Below are 15,415 nucleotides of genomic sequence, written 5' to 3'. Positions count from 1 at the left end.
AGACTTGTCTATCCCTCTGACAAAGGAGGTGCACTTTGGCTGATGCACTATATCACAGGAATCAGACAGCATGTCTCCTCCTTTGTTGTGCATTGATTATTTTTGTTCCTCAGACCTATCCATTCTCCTTATCCAATCTATGTGTAAATCCCGCGAGGCCCATGCTGTATGAGCTGCTTCAGCCTTATGGCTATGATTCGCTGAGACGTGATGGACGCTGCATCCTTTATGCTAAAACATGTTTTGGGTCTGATCAAACACAGCATATGTTTGTCTACCCTGCCCTTATATTGCTGTACCCTGTACGCCACTTTGCATGGCAATCCCTCCAAGCTATCCACCATGGCACTCGTCTGCACGACTTGTGGCAAAGACTATATCTAATTCATAAAAGCCAAAAGGATGAATTCAAAATTCATGAACAATCTGTCCTGCAACAACCACTGATTTCTGTGACTGTGGGGCAGTGGAGACATGGTGCAACAGAAAGGAAAGTTCTGCCTCCCCTCATTTTACAGAAAGACACACACACACACAAATAATCTCAAGCATATACGTGTGCACATGAAGTAAAGGTAAAAATAAGGTTCTAGTGGTTGTTTTTTTATCATAAGTGCTCAAATGTGATGATTATATTGAACTTATCAAACTAATACCATAAAATGGACTTTATAAATGCAAATCTGGGAGGGTAATGAAAATGGCGTTACTGAATTTGGATCTAGCTTTTAAATATGGGGTTTTCAGTGTAGTTCACCTCACGATAAATAAAATACAGTTTGATCGCCTTCACATTTAGCCTACTGTATGCTGCTGCACAATCCAATACTCCAATAGATTAGAGGTAAATGTATGATGAAATATATAGATGATATACATATGACGGTGTGTAGAATGGTACGTAGAAATGTGAATATTATCCAGACATTATCCATCTACAACTGCGTGTTCTTTATCTCTACAGACTTAGGGTAGACAGGCTATTTTGTTCTCAACAAAAGCCCCCAGGAAATGCAACTTTAAACTTAAAACTAACTGGTACAATGTAAACTACTACTATAGAAACTGAAATGTACTGAAGTCTCAACTGTGTGTGTCACATTTATTCCTTCAATATGTTTTAGTTCAGTCTAAACATGGGCCGTTCATGTTGAATATAGACATTAGCATAAAACTCTATTTAGTTCTTTATGATTATAATAAATATTTGTCCTGGTTTCCTGATAATTGTTAAATCACATCGCCATCTGGAGGCCGAAGCACAGACCATGTGGGCAACGAGAATGCCGGGCAACCAAACTAGCTTTGCGTCACCTCATTTCGTAACCTAGCTCTTTTGTTTGATTGGCTAATCGTCTCCTTACAGCCAATAGAATTGTAGATTGTGGGCGGGCCCACTGCTGCAGAGATCAACAGGAAGTACACACTCAGCAGCACTTAGAAACTTTTACCTACTAATGCTAACTGTCTTTAAAAATCTGACAAGTTTGCATTTACGCAGGGAGCTGACTTGTGTTTCAGTGTGGAGGTTAATTGGATTACGTTAACAGTTATATGGGAGAGAATATCCGCGTTTCAGACAGCATGGATCATCGGCTTTGTTTGTTTACATGGTGAAACCGAGGGTGAAACAGCTGACAAGCTAACGCTAGCAACCTAGCTTAAACACGAGTTATATGAGCTGATGATTAACAGCTTTGTCTTCATGAGGGGAACTTAGCTTTGATTAGGAAGCTGAAGTTCATTTGCAGTAGTGGACGGTTATTTTAGTTCCCACCGAGCCACTGACGGCGTAACGATGCGGAGTTAACGCTGGACGTGTGGGACTAGGTCAGCTGCGTTTCCTAGCTGTTCTGTCGGGGAGTCTCCGGCCTCTTCATGTCAACATGCCTTGTTCCTGTGGGAACTGGAGAAGCTGGATTCGGCCGCTGGTGGTTGTGCTGTATATTTTGTTGCTGCTGTGCGTCCTGCTGCCTTTGTGTATCTGGGAGCTGCAGAAGTCTGGGGTCAGTGTGAACAGTTGTGGGATCTGATGAACATGTTGCTCATTAATGATGCTTTTCTAAGAAAACTGTTGGTTTAACTAAAACCAGAATGTAGCTTAAAACAGAACAAATACTGTAGTTGAATAAAGATTTGGTGTATTTTAGTAGGTCTGTTTTATTCATATTCATGGTCGAGGTGTGTTAATGATATTTCAAAAGGAGAAATGGAGACCAACCTAGTTTATTATATAGAAACCATCTAGTTTATTATACTTACTGAAATGCATAAAGAAATAAGAATGTTAACTGTTCTAACTGGTTCTTTCCATGTAATGACAGGTTGGCACACATAAAAAAGCGTGGTTCATTGCTGGGATATTTGTCTTCATGACCATACCCATATCATTATGGGGTATTCTCCAACATCTGGTTCACTACACTCAGCCTGAGCTTCAGAAACCTATCATCAGGTAAGAGTGTCAACAGTTATGTCATCAGTAGTCACGTATCTCAAAGTGTCTTTTTTTTTTAATGGGTGCATTATCATTGTTTTTTTAGGATATTATGGATGGTCCCGATTTACAGCCTGGACAGTGTAAGTTGTGTATTATTTAATCATATTGTTTGTTGGTGACGCTGTTTACCTATTAAATATTTTCCCTTTTTATTCTTTCAGTGGATTGCATTAAAATACCCCAGCATAGCGATTTATGTCGATACATGCAGAGAGTGCTACGAGGCCTATGTCATCTACAATTTCATGACATTCTTGCTTAACTACCTGGAAAATCAGTACCCCAGTCTGGTGTTGATGCTGGAGGTCCAGGAGCAGCAGAAACACCTGCCTCCTCTCTGCTGCTGCCCACCGTGGCCAATGGGAGAGTGAGTTTTTAATAGAGTAGTAACACTTTCACAATGACTCATGTACTTAGATACTTAAATGTTAAAATGCTGTCATTATACTTGCCTCAGCACTTCTCTGTATCATGACCGTCACTGTGTGGGTCTCATTTAAATTGAATAGATCAGCAAACTAAAGGTAGTCAAACTGGTTTAATATTAACTCAGGTCATACATTAATTTTGCAGAGTTCTATTGTTGAGATGCAAATTGGGAGTGTTGCAGTACACAGTTGTGAGGCCTGTTACAACAGTGATTGCCCTGTAAGTAAGCTCTGTATGTTTTCTTTATTATAAATTAAAGCATTTCCTTTACTGTTTGTGTTGAAGTTTATTATTCCTGTTTTTTTTATTCTTCCCAGCATCTGTCAGCTGTGTGGAGTGTACGATGAAGGAAATTTCAGCTCGAAGAATGCATGGACTTACCTGGTCATCTTCAACAATATGTCACAGCTGGTAATGGTTTATTTTAGTTAGTTAATTAGTTATTGCCTGTTTACATTTTACATGTAGCCTTTTGTGAACTAGATCTCTCTCTGTCTTTGCTTTAACTAGTTTGCCATGTACTGCCTCGTTCTGTTCTACCGAGCTCTGAGAGAGGAACTGAGTCCAATCAAACCAGTGGGCAAATTCCTGTGTGTCAAAATGGTGGTGTTCGTCTCTTTCTGGTAATTTCTCAAGTTAAACGTAATGGCGTGACTATTTTCTCATGTACTGGGATATTCTTAAAACAAATGTAGACTTTGTTCATTTCTTACACTTGCATGTGTTGTATTTCCTGGTCGTGAAGTGACATAGACATGCATGATTTTAAAATTCTGCCAGGCAAGCTGTGTTCATTGCTATACTGGTAAAAGTGGGCGTTATCTCAGAGAAACAAACATGGGACTGGAAAAGTGTGGAAGATGTGGCTACTGGCTTACAGGTAAACTAAAAAAAAAAGTAAGGAAAATTTTTTTTTTTTTTTTCATTCCCAATTGTTTGACCTTTTGCAAACATCTGTCTTGTTGCCTCCAGGATTTTGTCATATGTGTGGAGATGTTTCTGGCAGCCATTGCCCATCATTTCAGCTTCACCTACAAGCCTTACATCCAGGAGGCTGAGGAGGGCTCTTGCTTTGACTCTTTCCTGGCAATGTGGGACATCTCTGACGTGAGAGCAGACATTTCTGAACAAGTCCGCAATGTCGGTAGGTTCCTCCTGGCTAGAACTAGGGTTCTTTCATAGCTGTGTTTTCTACTCTTAAGTTTCTCTAACATATTCTCCAACCTGTAAAACACTGAGAAGACTGTAAACACTTTTGTTCTCGTTGACAGGGAGAACTGTAATGGGCCGTCCAAGGAAAGCCTACTTTGGCGATGCACAAAACGATGGTGAACGATCTGGGCTGCTGTCTTCAGCCTCCCAAGATGCCATCACAGAGGCAGCATCAAACCCAGCGTCACCCAAAGGTCAGTACCAGGGCTTGGGGAGAACCCACACTCCGCATTCAGTGTCAGCTCCTGCTGGACTTAGCTCAGCCCCGTGGGATGAAGGATACGAGGCTACGGCTGAAGAAACTCAGGAAGAGGAAAGGACCAACTTAACCAAAGAACCAACAGAGGCAGATCTCATTGTGATCACCTAGCCTCAGTCTTAAGACTGATTCACAGACTCTAGCAGACATGGTTGGGCAGGACCCAGTTACTTGCCTTACCATTGACTTTCAGATATTACTGATGCAACATAATCAAAACTGTGGGTACAAGCACCATGTAAGACTGGACATTTGCCAGGAAGTGTACAACTAGTGGACCTCGCAGGAAGAATGTTAAGTGATGTTACTGACACAAAATAATTATTAGATAATCTGCAGTTTTTATTGTACATGTGAGGCATATGACTCAGCAGCCTATGAATGCTTTTTCTCCACTCAAATTGATAAAGACGTATGGTCAGTTTTTATGTGCGTCTCAAAGAGCACACTTTTACTCAAAGAATGCTGTCTTTGTGTTGTTGTCCTGATGAGAGACTACGTGGTGCCTGAGTCTGAGGGAAGCATGAAGATGTATGCCTTCTCTGTAGGAAAACATTTTAGTTTATTTGCCAGCCCAGTTATATCAGTCTCTAATGCAATGATAAAGAGAAATAGACATACTCGGTGTGTATGTCTAATTTTCACACTGTTTTCAGAAGACATTGAATCCACTGTCCAGGATGAGCTGCTTCTTTTTGCTTCCCTAGCTAGTAGCTGTGTATTCCTGAGAGAACGGGAACTGTTTTAATGGAAGATTGAACAGTGTTTCAACACTACAGTGTCAATACAACGTATTTCCTAAGGGTTTAAGTAGATAAGAGTACGATCCAAAAACCATATGCACAAGTCCGTTTGAAACTGAGTGTGTTACTGCATACAGCTCACTTTAAAGTATTTAATTGAATTGTATTCACTGGTCTTCAATGATGCCTTGTTCTGCCATGGAACTAATCTGTCCACCACATCAGTTTAGCCTTTTTCCAGCATCACTATTCTGTTTTCCATTCTTTTTAGGCTGTAACTGGATCAACTTTGCAGCTACTAGACCTAAGCCATTTATCTTTCTATTGTATTGTTTTAAATTCTCCAGATTGATTTGTCACCGTGACCTATGTGGACATGTGCAGGGATATTAGCATGTTGTAATGTATGGTGTAAGGATATCAGATTAATGAGTCAGTAGTATTTACTGAGAAATGTCTCATATCAGCAGGATCATCTGCATCATGACCTGGTACAAGTTGCATTGCCTTACATGATTTTATTTTATTTTTTAAATAAAAACTGATAAGATTTTATCAGAGCTGATGTAAGTGTATCACAGATTAATTTAACGTCACCTCTGACATTTTTTTTAAATATATAGGATAATATCCTTTTTATTTATTTTAGTTTTTCTGCATTCATTAAGAAAAGTCTGTCAATACATCTTTACAAAAACAATAAAGAGACAACTAGAATAGCTAGACTATACTTACGAATACTACAAGCACAAATTACAAATAAAAGCATAACATGAAGTTTCGCAGAAAATTATTTCATGGTGATGAACCAGGTTTCCCATTGGGACCTAAAAGGGTTTGAGTCATGCAGGCTACTAAATACCATAGCTCAAAAAGAGTCCACAGGTCTCTGAGTGGTATGACATGTTTGAAAAATTACACTGGTTATATTAATATCTTTCTGGTATGAAATAATGGACATACATACATATTTTGTACAATTCCCTACAGAGTATGTGTCTAAATCTAATCTAAAATATACAAAAGTAACCGTAAAAGCTAGAGTGTAAGAGATCAGCACTCCATTGGCCCCGGGACATTGTCCACACTGGCTGATATTGAGATGGTGCTCTTGTGAAGCTTCACAGCGAGGCACACCCAGTCTCCAGCTCGAACCTCCAGGGGTTGCTGCAGCACAACGGCTGCCTGCTTCCAGTGAGAGTTCTGGCTGAGGGTGCTGACACTGATCTCCTGGTCCAGGAAGATGTGGTACCAGAACGGAATTGCCGTTATTCTTCCTGAAGACGTAGCCTGGACCTGAGAAATGGGGATTATGGCTTAACATGACACTTGATGGTACATTTACGGTCTTCTAATGAACTCTGTCACAGTCAGGTTTTGATTCTATTGAAAATAATATAACATGCAAAAAAACAAATTAAATGAAGATGTACTTCTGCCTTTACTATTAAGTTGCACTTTGGGGAAATAGCCACATGTTAGAACACTGGATGAATAGTAACAGGAACTTGTGTGTCTAAAAGCATTTTAATATACAAACAGCGACGCTTAGAAATGTTGGTAAGTGGCAGGTGATTGTATTTTATTAAATCTGGGCCTTACCTTGACTTCTCTATTAGTGTAGTTTGCATTGGCATCCATAAGGTCAAGCACAAAGAGCTCCACAGACTCGCTGAGACGCCTGCACTGTAATGTGGAAAAGTCCAAAAACACATGGACTGGTACCTAAAGGACATAAAAGATAAATAGAGTGTTTAAAAGGCTGTTTTGACTGTCTGATAACAGAACGAGTAATGAACTGCATACTGCATGAAAAGATGCAGATCAGACAGTGATGTAACACAAAACAGGTGCACAGGTTGGCATCCACTGTCTACAAGAGGGGAAATGGATTTTCCATCCAAGTAAAAAAAAAAAACATCACTGTACATATTCTACTGGTAAAAATTCCTCGTCAGGCAAAGTTGATGTTGGCACTCTTCCTCATACACCAGTATATGTTAGGTTGCAATTCATAATGTCATCAGAAAATCACTCAATCGCTGATTCATGCTCAGAATATTCCATCGCAAACTCCACTCAAACTCAAACTTGACAAACAGACCATTCTGCAGGGCAGCAGACTTAAAAGCAGAGAGAGGAACCGAAGTGGCATCACAGAAAGTGTCACTGTTTCCTTTACTGCAGAACAAAAGAATCTTTCCTCCTCCCTGTCACAGTTGTGCAGACCGCAGAGCCTGCTGTTTGATGTGCTTGATGTAATGTGTACTGATGGATTCAGGTAGGAATGTCTTGGGCCAAGCTGTGTGTTGTGTCTTGTGTGACAGTTGTGCTAGAAAGTGCCCTCCACTGAGGGCTTCAAAGACAACATCTGTTAAAACAAAAGACCGTCCCGTGAGGGGCCTGCAAAATTAGAACACAAACATGATGCTGAAAAGAAAAAAGAAAAAAAAAAGGATAATTTCCAGACCAAATAAAGAAAAAGAATTCAAAGGGATTTTGCAGCTTTTTTAACACAGATAGGAAGCAGGAAGAAGAAAACTGCAAAACTGAAAACACAGACATGGACCCTGTTATTCAATGTGAAAAACCTGGTCCCACAAAAGACAAATCAAACACGGCAGGTGGACACATTATGTGTCTGATTATCATTAATATGTGAAATAATCTGTTCTGTTTCTTTACTATGCAGTCAGACATGTTTAACCAAAGCTGAGAGCAACACAGCAGAGTGTCTGTGTAATGTCAATATTGACAGTTGCATCAGAAACTTGAGACAGAATACGAGATATCAGAGGCCTGAGGTGAACAAAAGATTTCACAACTTCTGTAAGTTGTGAAGCAATTTCAGCTTGATATTATGGTTAAGTGTGATTTCCACTGAATTATTCTGGACACATCTATTTGATACATCATTTGAAATCACTATTTTAAATCTGAATCTCACAACAGAACCACTCAAGCTGCAGTAAGTTGATTAATAGCACAGAAGTATGTTGGTGTCATCGACCTCTTGTTCACATTCTTTTAGACTCGATGTTGATTAAAGAGAAAAAAAAAAAGTTTCATTGCTCTTAACAGTGAAAATATCTTAAAATGTTCTACTGGGGAATTTACTGTTATTATATCCATTTCAAGAAAGTTGGGATGGTAAAAATATAAATAATAAAATATAGTATACAGTAGTACAAACACATAGAGTATACTGTATATAGTCAGTGTTCAACTCAACTCAGCTCAACTTATAAAGGATTTCTGAGCCTTTAAGATACTTTGATGCATTTTATGTCACATGCAAAGTAAATACGAGTAAGTTAAACTCAATACAGCTTATGGGTAGCTTATGTTGGTACACTTACAGTGAACTGGTTGATAAAAGGAGCGATATTAAATCCTAGTGTTGGCTCCTGACCCTGAACAGCACTTTCTAGCAGCAGCACGTCCGACTCCACCAGCATACCATGCACCACAATCCGTTCAGGGAAAACACGTCCTCCTTCCTCCAGCAGACACCTAGTAAAAATCATAATTATATTAATTATATTTTTACCTATGTAAACTGTAACATGATAATCAGAACTACATAGAACTATAAAGTTCATAAGTCATCAAACATTTCTTCATCTCCTCAGTTAGCTTCCTACCAGTCCTAAAACTATTTCAGCCACTTCCACATACCTGGCCAGAGAAGCCTTCTCCATTAACTTCTGTCTGATCAGACCACAGGTCTCTACACAGTCCAGGATGATGGCGCTCCACAGCTTCTCCCTGGACGGCCTCTGCAGCATCCCCTGTTCATCCTCTGAGTTGTTGAGCCAGAACTCTAGATGCTGCTCTGGGATATTATTGGAATAAGCCAGTCTCCTTAGCACTTCCTGTTGCTTGTTCTTTTCCACAGAGCTGTAGGCTTTTACATGACCCTGGCTGGCAGCAATGAGGGAGAGCAGAGAGAAGCCCTCTGAAACGTCCAGCACGTACAGTAGGTCACTACAGTCTGTGGAGTTTGCAGGATCAGTAAAGTCTGGTGGAACACCTGATCCTTGCTGCCTGTTTTCACATTTAACCTTCAGCCTGGAGATGAGTTTGGCCAGCGCACTGCAAAACCTCTGATGGTAGTCCTGATTGTTCAGGAGCGCCATTTCCGAACATTCCAGCATGCAGAAGTCTTTTGTTTGAGTCTGATCCGTCTGAAGACACGCTAATGCACTGCACAGTTCTGCTTCTGGGTTGGCGTTTGAAATGGGGGTTTTAGCGTGCTGCAAGTCCAGACGGATTTCATGCCCATCTCTTACCACAGCAACGGCGCAGAGCCTCAAGTAGGCATCTCGGCAGGAGACTTCAACAACCAGCTCGTCATGAGGTTTCAAGGCAAACGCTGAAGAAACAAAAAATAATGACTTGGCTTATTTAACCATTATACATACAACACATATTACATAACATTAGGTATTCTTATTTAAATTAGAAAACATAAAGAAGTGTTATCTATTTTGATCATGTTCTTGTATGGCTGCTATGGTTCAGACAATATTGAAATAAAAGAAGTATAGAAAATTTAACTAAAGGGTTTATCTGCAACTACTGTACAGCGGAAAACTAACAAAACCTAAAATAAGCAACCGAGGAGGAACACTGACAGAAATGTAGACACGTTTTCAGCAGAAACATTCATAATGTTATGCTCAGGGGGTTGTAATTTTAAGATAGCACGGAAGAAACATTTAAACATTGTTAAATGGTTGTAGAAATGGAGAAAAGACGCAGAAAAGAAAGAAGAATACGTAAAGCAAAAGGGAGAGGAAGGAAGAGCGAGGCCAACAGAGAAATGAGATTCAGGGGACCGGGTACAGAGTGAGGGGGGAGAGGCACAAAAAGGATTCCTACAGGAATAACATCTGTTCATGTCTTCGAGTCAGCACAGGGCTTGTCAGAGGCATTTGGGAAAAATGCATATTTATTGCCTATAAGAATTTCATGAACGCTAAATAGTGTCACAGGCGATCACGCACAGCGGCTGAGAAACGGATGTCGGTGATCACCGGGAAAGGTGGCAGCTCCCCCGACGCTGCCCCAGCCAATTAGCAGTGCTGTGAAATGCTGTTGAGTCCTGTCTGAAACATGATGTGCTGCGATGCCAACTGGAATATGTCACCACCATTCAGTGGCTATTAAATTCACGCAGGCGAGTAAAGAGTGTGCAGAGATTTGGCACGTTTAATTTAATACTTAAGAACCAATTGAAATGTTTTGCAGGTGGCAAAAATCTATTGTTGAAAGTATAGAACTTACAACATTATCAGAAGCCTTAAATATCATAAAAAGAATTAACTTCACTAGAGATGGTTTTAAATTTTACACTGGCATCATTTCTCTTAATTTCAAGAAACTAAATCCTTCTGTGTGATCATCTTCTATTAAAATTAAAAATTCACAAATAAATAGAGACATAATATTAACAATTATCAGCAAACGTATTCTTAATACAGCCATGCTCTCTATTCGAAAGGGGGTTTAAAATGTTAGCAGTGTAGTCTACATCACACTGCCCTCTTTTGATATATTATGGAAATGCAAGACAAACAGAAGCAGATAATACAAAGTACAAAAAAAACATGCTCAGTTCAAGTTAGTTTGAAACAACTTCATGGAAAATGCCCTGGATGTAACACTGGACACACATGTAGCTTGAAGTGGACATAAGTTTATATCCAGTATTCCATGTACAAAGCATTCAATGAACACCTTGTTACTATCTTACCCCTGGTGCCGTGGACAGGGTAGATGGCTTGCTCCCAGCAGGTGTCCTCTTGAGGTCCAGTAGACAGACTGCTCTCCTCATCCAGGTGGAGCTGGAACCACACAGCAAGAGCATCCAGCTCCCCCTCCTGAATTACAGGCAGGCGGATCTGCTGGACCTGCCTGGAGCTCAGGCCCTCCAGCTCCTATACACATAGTAGAAAGTCTGAATTTACAACAGTTGGATTTTCTATGCAAACAAGTTCCTTGTTGAGTCACAGTTAAGAGCTGGATCATATTTAACAACAAACTATTTCAAACTAGATCAGAACTACTGTAGATCCAAACGTAATGCTAAAATTGTTGAAAAGAATATCGACCCCTGATGGCTGTGTAAGGAAAAGATGTTTCAGTTTGAGCTCAAGGTATCAAATGTAAATAATAATATTTTTTGTAACACAAAATCCCTCAGTATCTGTGAATGGGAAATTGCAGGGAATCACAAAACAACTACATTACATTACATTTCCTTTGTACTTATTTGTCAAGCCAGCTCACTTTCACATTTGTAGGATGACGACACAAACTGAACACACTTAAAACTATACACACGTCCAATGTAAGATGATAGTTTCAGTTTCTGTGTATAAATGTATCATCACATTATCCTACAGGTGTCTTGTGTCTAGCAGACAAACAATCTCTCACACAATCTGTTCTGGGAACTAATCAATCAGACAATCCCTGCAGGCTTCCAGATAAATAATAAGTACTCACTTGTATGCACTATTTAAGACTATAAGGCAACAAATATTGTTAGGACCAAAAGACATATGGTTCGGTAAATAAATCATTTTTCCTCACCATATTTTTTTCTGCTTGACTCTAGGTAACAAATAAGCAGTGAATTTTCTCACTGGGCTGTGAATCAAACACGGAGAACGTACAAAAGTTGAGTAAATTAATTACTCAATTATATCATTAATAACTCTACAGTGGGTTGAACAGATGATTCATTAATTATAAATACTCTTCAGTCTATTCGGAAAGGTTGTTTTTAAACGTACCCCGCAAAAAGTTTATCAGTGTCTGTTCTCAGAGATGTCTGTGCTCACCTCCACGTTATTGAAATCTATGTTGAGCGCTGTGAAGGGCTCTGTGAGGGGTTTATATCCTCCCGGCAGTCTGCTGAGTCTCTCTGTTGTGTACGGCTCCATGGAGTCGTCTGGCTCAGAGCTGCAGCTCACTGGGCTACGCAGCTCTCCAGCTGCAGCCATGGACAGGCTGCCAACGTCTGACACACAAAGCCTGCAAGTTAAAAAACAAAACACCAATCTGAGGCCAGGTCTAGACACCTTCTACTAAAACAACTGAAGCACAGGCCTTGTCTGTCTGACATTCATGAGTAAACAAGTTGAGAAACTAAGAATGTACCATATAAGTCCACAGCATTAAGAAAATATCAGATACACACCTACTGAAGGAAATTTGCCAGGGCCTACCTGTGATGCCGGCGGATCTCGAGGCACTCGAAAGCCATACCAAACACAGTGGCTCCAGCGGGTATAACCCGTCCTGTGGCAGACTGCTCCCTGAATTCATTCTCTCCTCTCTTTACAACAAGAAACATGTGCTTTTAATGATACGATAGCACAAACGTCTGCACAGCCAATTACAGAACTTTGTACAGAACTTTTCTGGACATTCATGGGCGTAACATGCCTTAAATCCATCTTTAGTTTTCTTCCCTGTAGTAAAACATTTCTTTGCCTTTTTTGTTTTTAACATTTGTATGATTGTGGGAATCCTGTACATCTGAGGCAAACAGCAACAGATTTTGGATGCCGACAACAAGACATGTTAATATTGTACTATGGTGACTGGAGGACAATGTTCTGTTTTCTGTCCTGTGTTTGTATTGAATATTTGAAATTACCTGCGGAGGCAGCAGCAGGTGGTGCCAGGCATGAATGAGACTCTCTATTATGCCCTCTCCAAACAATCCTGCATCTACAGTCTCTGTCACCACCAGCGATACCCTAATAGAAGATCAAAAACATTACATTCGATAGAAAAACACAATAATTAATGTTTTAATCTTAAACATTCATGTGAAAACAAGCAGTGGGAAAGTGTTTATGTGTACGTTTTACCGGTGGGGGATGTCTTTGGGCACTTCCATCTCCAGAGATTTCATATGGAGGATCTTGATGCTTCCTTCCATTCCATTAGCAGCCACCACCTCACAGGCCAGTTCATACATCGTCTTCGACAGCTCACAGGCATACACCTCGTCCGCCCCTGCCTTCTTAGCACACATGCTTAACGGAGAGAAAAAATAATAAACATGCATTAAAACAAGTCCTGTTCTATCTGTAGTTAAACTTCATATGTGTGCTAGCACATCAGGTTCAAGTTCTAATTCACAAACACAACGGACACCAGAACTAAAACAATTTCCAAATTCTCACCCAAGGATCCCAGTGCCAGTACCTATGTCAAGCACAGTGTTGCAGCCACTCTGAACAGCCTTCTGAATGGCTTGCTGATACTTGCAGTTCCTCCCGTGGTCGTTAAGCATTAGAAAATGCCAGCGCTCAACCAGCCAGTTGGCCACACGGTGGAAGTTTTCCCTGGCTTCTGGATAGTCTGGTCTCAGCTTTAAGGCCTTGTGGAAATGCCCAGCAGCTTCATCTCTAAATCCCATCCTGGATAATAACAAGACAGGTGCAATATGGTCAAACACAGTATAAACAGAAATGTCATAAAATAAACTACACCATGCCATAAAACTATGCAAGTGGCGACCTGTTGTTAGAGTTCAGTATTTACACAGTGCTAAATATTTATTCAGAGGACACTACCTGAACAGGTGTTCGCCCATGCTGTTCAGGATGACCTCATCAGCAGGGAAAAGTTCCAGAGCTTGTTCATAACAGTTAAATAGGTCCTGGATGCGGCCCACAGAGTCCAGCTCTTCTGCCCATTTGAAGAGAGTGAACCTGAAGGAGTCCTGGAGAAATCACAAAATCACACTGAAATCTGAACATTTTTACTTCCTGCAGCAGGGACTACTTTGTTTCTACAGAGTGAGAAACATCTGAACACTTGTGCCTTTATCCAAAATCACAATGTACTATACAGCAAACAACATTTACAGTCCACCACTGAGTTCTTAGTGTAAAATGATCCACTATACAGTGCACTCAAAAATTCCAGGATGAAACAAAACAGCAGTGTTCAGTGAACATTAGAATTATTTCAGACACAGCCCCTTAATGTTTGAGTGTGGTTACTTGTTAGGTGTGCACAATATTTGGCAGTGAATGTACTCAGTCTGGTTTCCAGAGTAGTGTAAACAGTCATTACCCTCGCAAAGTCCTTAAACACAGGTGCAAGGTTGAGGACAAGAAGGTAGTGCACAAATGCAGTTCCATAGTCTTGGTTGAACAGACACTGTTGGGCACTTTCTAGGGAGCTAGAGACCAGCTCATTCCGGGCGGGGTCCTCTCTGCGTCGCCGTCGGGCCCTCCTGCCATGCTTGGGCCTTCCATTGGCATTAGGCATCCCTTTGATAAAAAAGGAAGCAATGACAATAATAATTTAATATGACTAAAGCCACCTGCAGCAGGGGTGTTAGTCAGCAAGTTGCAACCATTATCTGATTAATAAATTAGTTGAATAACTAACTAAATAATATAATCATATGATCGAACTATTAGCGTAATTGATTCATCATTTTTCAGGCAAAACTGACAAAAGTTTGATAGTTAAATGTGAGCATTTGGTGACTTTTCTTTACTTTACTTATAGAAAACTAATTTTTTGGAAAGTGGCTGGAATCCATTATGTAAATAATTGTTTCCTGCAACTCTTACCCACCACTGTACCATATATATGGTATATGTATATGTATATGTATATATCCATGGCTATGGACATTCTTTCCACCAGTAACATAAACATATTAATGAAACAATATCAGTAACAAAGTGTCACTTAACTTAAAATTAATATTATGCAATAAGTCACAAAATTAAATTGTGAACATGAGGTGATTTACTTGTTTTCTCACACCAAGAATAACTGTTGAAACATTTAATATGCATCAGTTCTTCGTTAAATTGAATCATATACATTTCATCATGTTGTAAAAATAATGTTAATTAAGGCTAACAAGAAACAAATGGCGTTGACTTACTGTTTGATGTGTTGGCAGAAAGTCGCTGTTGTTTATCTGAACTGTTGCTGTTTATTTAACAAACATGAACTAAGTCGTAACGTTTAGCGGCTCTTCTTACATTAGCTAGCTAGCTCCCATGATAAAACATCTTCTGACAGTCGCTACGATAGGCTACGTAAAAAAATGTAAAATATCTATTTATATTCACGTAATGTTATAAACAAAATACATTTTTTTTCACTTAATTACGCTAAAAATCGTCCATGCTGGAGTCCTTCAGTGTTACACAGGAGAAGGGTCCGTGCGCTAAACAACTCCGAAAATAACAAGCAAGAACACAAGGTTCCACAGGG

The 15,415-nt window shown here is 39.9% G+C and overlaps 2 protein-coding genes across 3 annotated transcripts; one reads left to right on the top strand and one right to left on the bottom strand.

Annotated features, from left to right (window-relative positions):
- Window positions 1-1,411: 1,411 nt before the first annotated feature.
- tmem184c (transmembrane protein 184C) lies at window positions 1,412-5,920 on the top strand. The gene is made up of 10 exons (XM_026359957.1): window positions 1,412-2,006; window positions 2,325-2,455; window positions 2,544-2,580; window positions 2,662-2,867; window positions 3,074-3,148; window positions 3,247-3,340; window positions 3,440-3,552; window positions 3,710-3,809; window positions 3,902-4,073; window positions 4,201-5,920. The coding sequence occupies exons 1-10, from the start codon at window positions 1,887-1,889 to the stop codon at window positions 4,509-4,511; spliced, it is 1,359 nt and encodes a 452-aa protein (XP_026215742.1). The 5' UTR covers window positions 1,412-1,886; the 3' UTR covers window positions 4,512-5,920.
- A 147-nt stretch (window positions 5,921-6,067) lies between these two features.
- prmt9 (protein arginine methyltransferase 9) lies at window positions 6,068-15,377 on the bottom strand. 2 transcript variants are annotated; one of them, XM_026359954.1, is made up of 13 exons: window positions 15,081-15,377; window positions 14,249-14,448; window positions 13,744-13,892; window positions 13,351-13,587; window positions 13,033-13,200; window positions 12,816-12,918; window positions 12,382-12,491; window positions 11,995-12,187; window positions 10,902-11,085; window positions 8,822-9,518; window positions 8,503-8,656; window positions 6,746-6,868; window positions 6,068-6,439 (listed from the first exon to the last, which is right to left on the bottom strand). In XM_026359954.1, the coding sequence occupies exons 2-13, from the start codon at window positions 14,444-14,446 to the stop codon at window positions 6,197-6,199; spliced, it is 2,559 nt and encodes an 852-aa protein (XP_026215739.1). In that variant the 5' UTR covers window positions 14,447-14,448; window positions 15,081-15,377; the 3' UTR covers window positions 6,068-6,196. The 2 variants fall into 2 exon arrangements, with proteins under 2 accessions (XP_026215739.1, XP_026215740.1); XM_026359955.1 differs by lacking the exons at window positions 13,744-13,892; window positions 14,249-14,448; window positions 15,081-15,377 and having other exon boundaries at window positions 13,373-13,491.
- Between the last annotated feature and the right edge of the window lie 38 nt (window positions 15,378-15,415).

This window comes from Anabas testudineus, chromosome 1 (genome assembly GCF_900324465.2).
Source record: "Anabas testudineus chromosome 1, fAnaTes1.2, whole genome shotgun sequence".
Lineage (NCBI taxonomy): Eukaryota > Metazoa > Chordata > Actinopteri > Anabantiformes > Anabantidae > Anabas > Anabas testudineus.
This window is presented reverse-complemented; position numbering and strand designations above follow the sequence as displayed.